Below are 2288 nucleotides of genomic sequence, written 5' to 3' on the forward strand. Positions count from 1 at the left end.
GGTCATTTCCCCTGTAGGGGGCAGCATAACCCTAAATGAAATTGTGTTACTTATTATCCTGAAGCTGTGTTCCTCACTGGTCAAAGAGATGAGAATTTTATGGCGAGTACAAAAATAGAATCCATTGAGAGACACGGCTTGAAGCTATTAAGCAACCCAGTTTGGGCTAGTGTCCATTTCTCCTATAGGTGGCAGTGTATACCTAGGTTGTATCAAACTGTGTCTCTAAGAGCCCGTTCACATACCAGATCGATGCCATTCACACTACAACACAGTGGGCGGTATTCTGTAATAAAATGCACACATGCTGCATGTTATCGCAGGGCACTGTATGCCACCGGAGGTCGCTGTGGGGACATGAATGGAGTGCACACATTGTACACTGTATACATTGTAAATTTTATTTCCAAAAAGGTAAACGGTGACAGCTTTGACAGTGTGCGATACAACCCACACTACTGGAGCTGTCACAGCGTATTAGCTCCTCCGCTGAAATGCAGTGCTAAAGGAGGACAGAGAAGTCTAAACCGGCTTATAAAGTAAAATACTCTTTATTAGGGCTGTGCAAATTAACGATTAATTTCTCGATTAATCGTTAATCTTTTTGATCGATTAAAATTTTTTTGATCGATTAATTTTTTTTACAAACTCTCTGCGCGAGCGCCAGCCAAGGCATTGGCCTATACACATACAGCACAGCAATGAAGTAATAAAATGAACTAGGATCACACTAATCCAGCACGTTATTATTCTGTGAGTGGGGCACGTGAGTGGGGCACGTGAGATTAATAACGTGCTGGATTAGTGTGATCCTAGTTCATTTTATTACTTCATTGCTGTGCTGTATGTGTATAGGCCAATGTAGTTAGATCTGTATGTGCGTTAGAATTAATCGAAATTAATCAATTAAAAAAAAAATTCGATTAATCGAACACAAAAATTTTAATCATTACCAGCCCTACTCTTTATCAATGTTGTTTTTTAATGCACTGTCTGGAAGAAAAACCGCTTCTCCTAAAAGTTTGGGGCTTGTACCAGGCAATCATTCCCACTTCCAGTCCTGCTTCAGTGGGTTCTGAATGTCAATTAGCCATTTTAAGAGTCCGATTCTTTCTTTTTTTTCGGAGAGTTGATTTTTTAGTAGCGCAGTGGAAAAAAAATCAGCAGACATCTCTGGCATAGAGACCCTGTTACAGGACATAACATTTTCTTTTAAGCACTTGCCGTATTAGTGTATAAGGTGTACTCACATCGTTTGCCAATTTGTTCTTTAAAACGATCTCTTGCTTTCTATAAGTGATCAAAAATTTCCAGGGCTCTGGCATTACTGGCAGTGTCGGCCTCATTAATGTGTTGGTTCCAATGGCTGCTCTCACCCAGCCTAGGTGCCTTCAGTATATGGTCATGCTCTCTGCTTAGTCTGCTATCTCTATGTGCCTTTAGTGGTGCTCTCCAGGCACTATAAGATGCTCACATCTGATGGTAATAGTTAGGGCCATCATTATGCAGGAGTTTATACTTTGGCAATGACAGCTCCATCTGAATGGGTTGTATAATGTGTCTCGTTCAGCCTTTGTTTACTAGATCAGTTGTATGCACAGACAGTACTCTCACAGATGTTAGACTAGGAAGAGACCTCACACATTGCAGACATGGGAGGAGCAGCCACTGGAGCCAGCACAGAGAGGGACCCAACACTCCGAATTTACAGAAAGTAAAAGGTTGTTAAAAGAGCAGATTGGCAAAGATGTAAATGCAAACGTACTGTACTGTCTGACTGTTGTGCTGTTCAGTTCACAGTGTTCATCCCTAGAACAGCAGAAGTTGAAGAGTCTCTTCAACCTTATACCAGCGACCGGTAAGGATGGTTAAGTAGCACTGTCCTTTTTTGTGTCCTGTGTTGTCTAAATGCCATTGTTCTGGAATACTTATCCCATTTTCTCCCCTTGTAGGTACATTTACGCTGCATAATGTCATGGACTCTACATATTTCTTCAGCTAATCACACTGCTGGATGCACAGTCCTTGCTGTAATATTGCACTGTTATTCTGAGTGGATGTTACTGTCCATCTTTTCTCAGCAATGCATTTCCGTCTATCCTTCCTGTGGAAGCTACGTCCGTATTTATCAGATTCCCCTTTATTCAGGAACCATCATTGTTTTCGTTTTTTTTAGTTTGATAAGCCAATGTAAAAATAAAACTTTTTTTAAATAACATTTTTAAGTTTGGACTTTTTCCCCCCCTTAATTAATAACACTTGGCATATTAACTCCTTCCCGACCGATG

The 2288-nt window shown here is 40.7% G+C and overlaps 1 protein-coding gene across 1 annotated transcript in view; it reads left to right on the forward strand.

Moving 5' to 3' along the window:
- POLRMT (RNA polymerase mitochondrial) overlaps positions 1 to 1971 on the forward strand; it is a 36941-nt gene extending 34970 nt beyond the window's left edge. The window contains exons 19-21 of the mRNA XM_018560565.1: positions 324 to 414; positions 1794 to 1858; positions 1953 to 1971. Of these exons, the coding sequence (XP_018416067.1) occupies positions 324 to 414; positions 1794 to 1858; positions 1953 to 1971 (175 nt within the window). The remainder of the gene's footprint in view (positions 1 to 323; positions 415 to 1793; positions 1859 to 1952) is intronic.
- The last annotated feature ends 317 nt before the right edge of the window (positions 1972 to 2288 follow it).

Source organism: Nanorana parkeri, unplaced genomic scaffold (assembly GCF_000935625.1).
Source record: "Nanorana parkeri isolate BGI_ZX_2015 unplaced genomic scaffold, ASM93562v1 scaffold466, whole genome shotgun sequence".
NCBI classification, from domain to species: Eukaryota; Metazoa; Chordata; class Amphibia; order Anura; family Dicroglossidae; genus Nanorana; species Nanorana parkeri.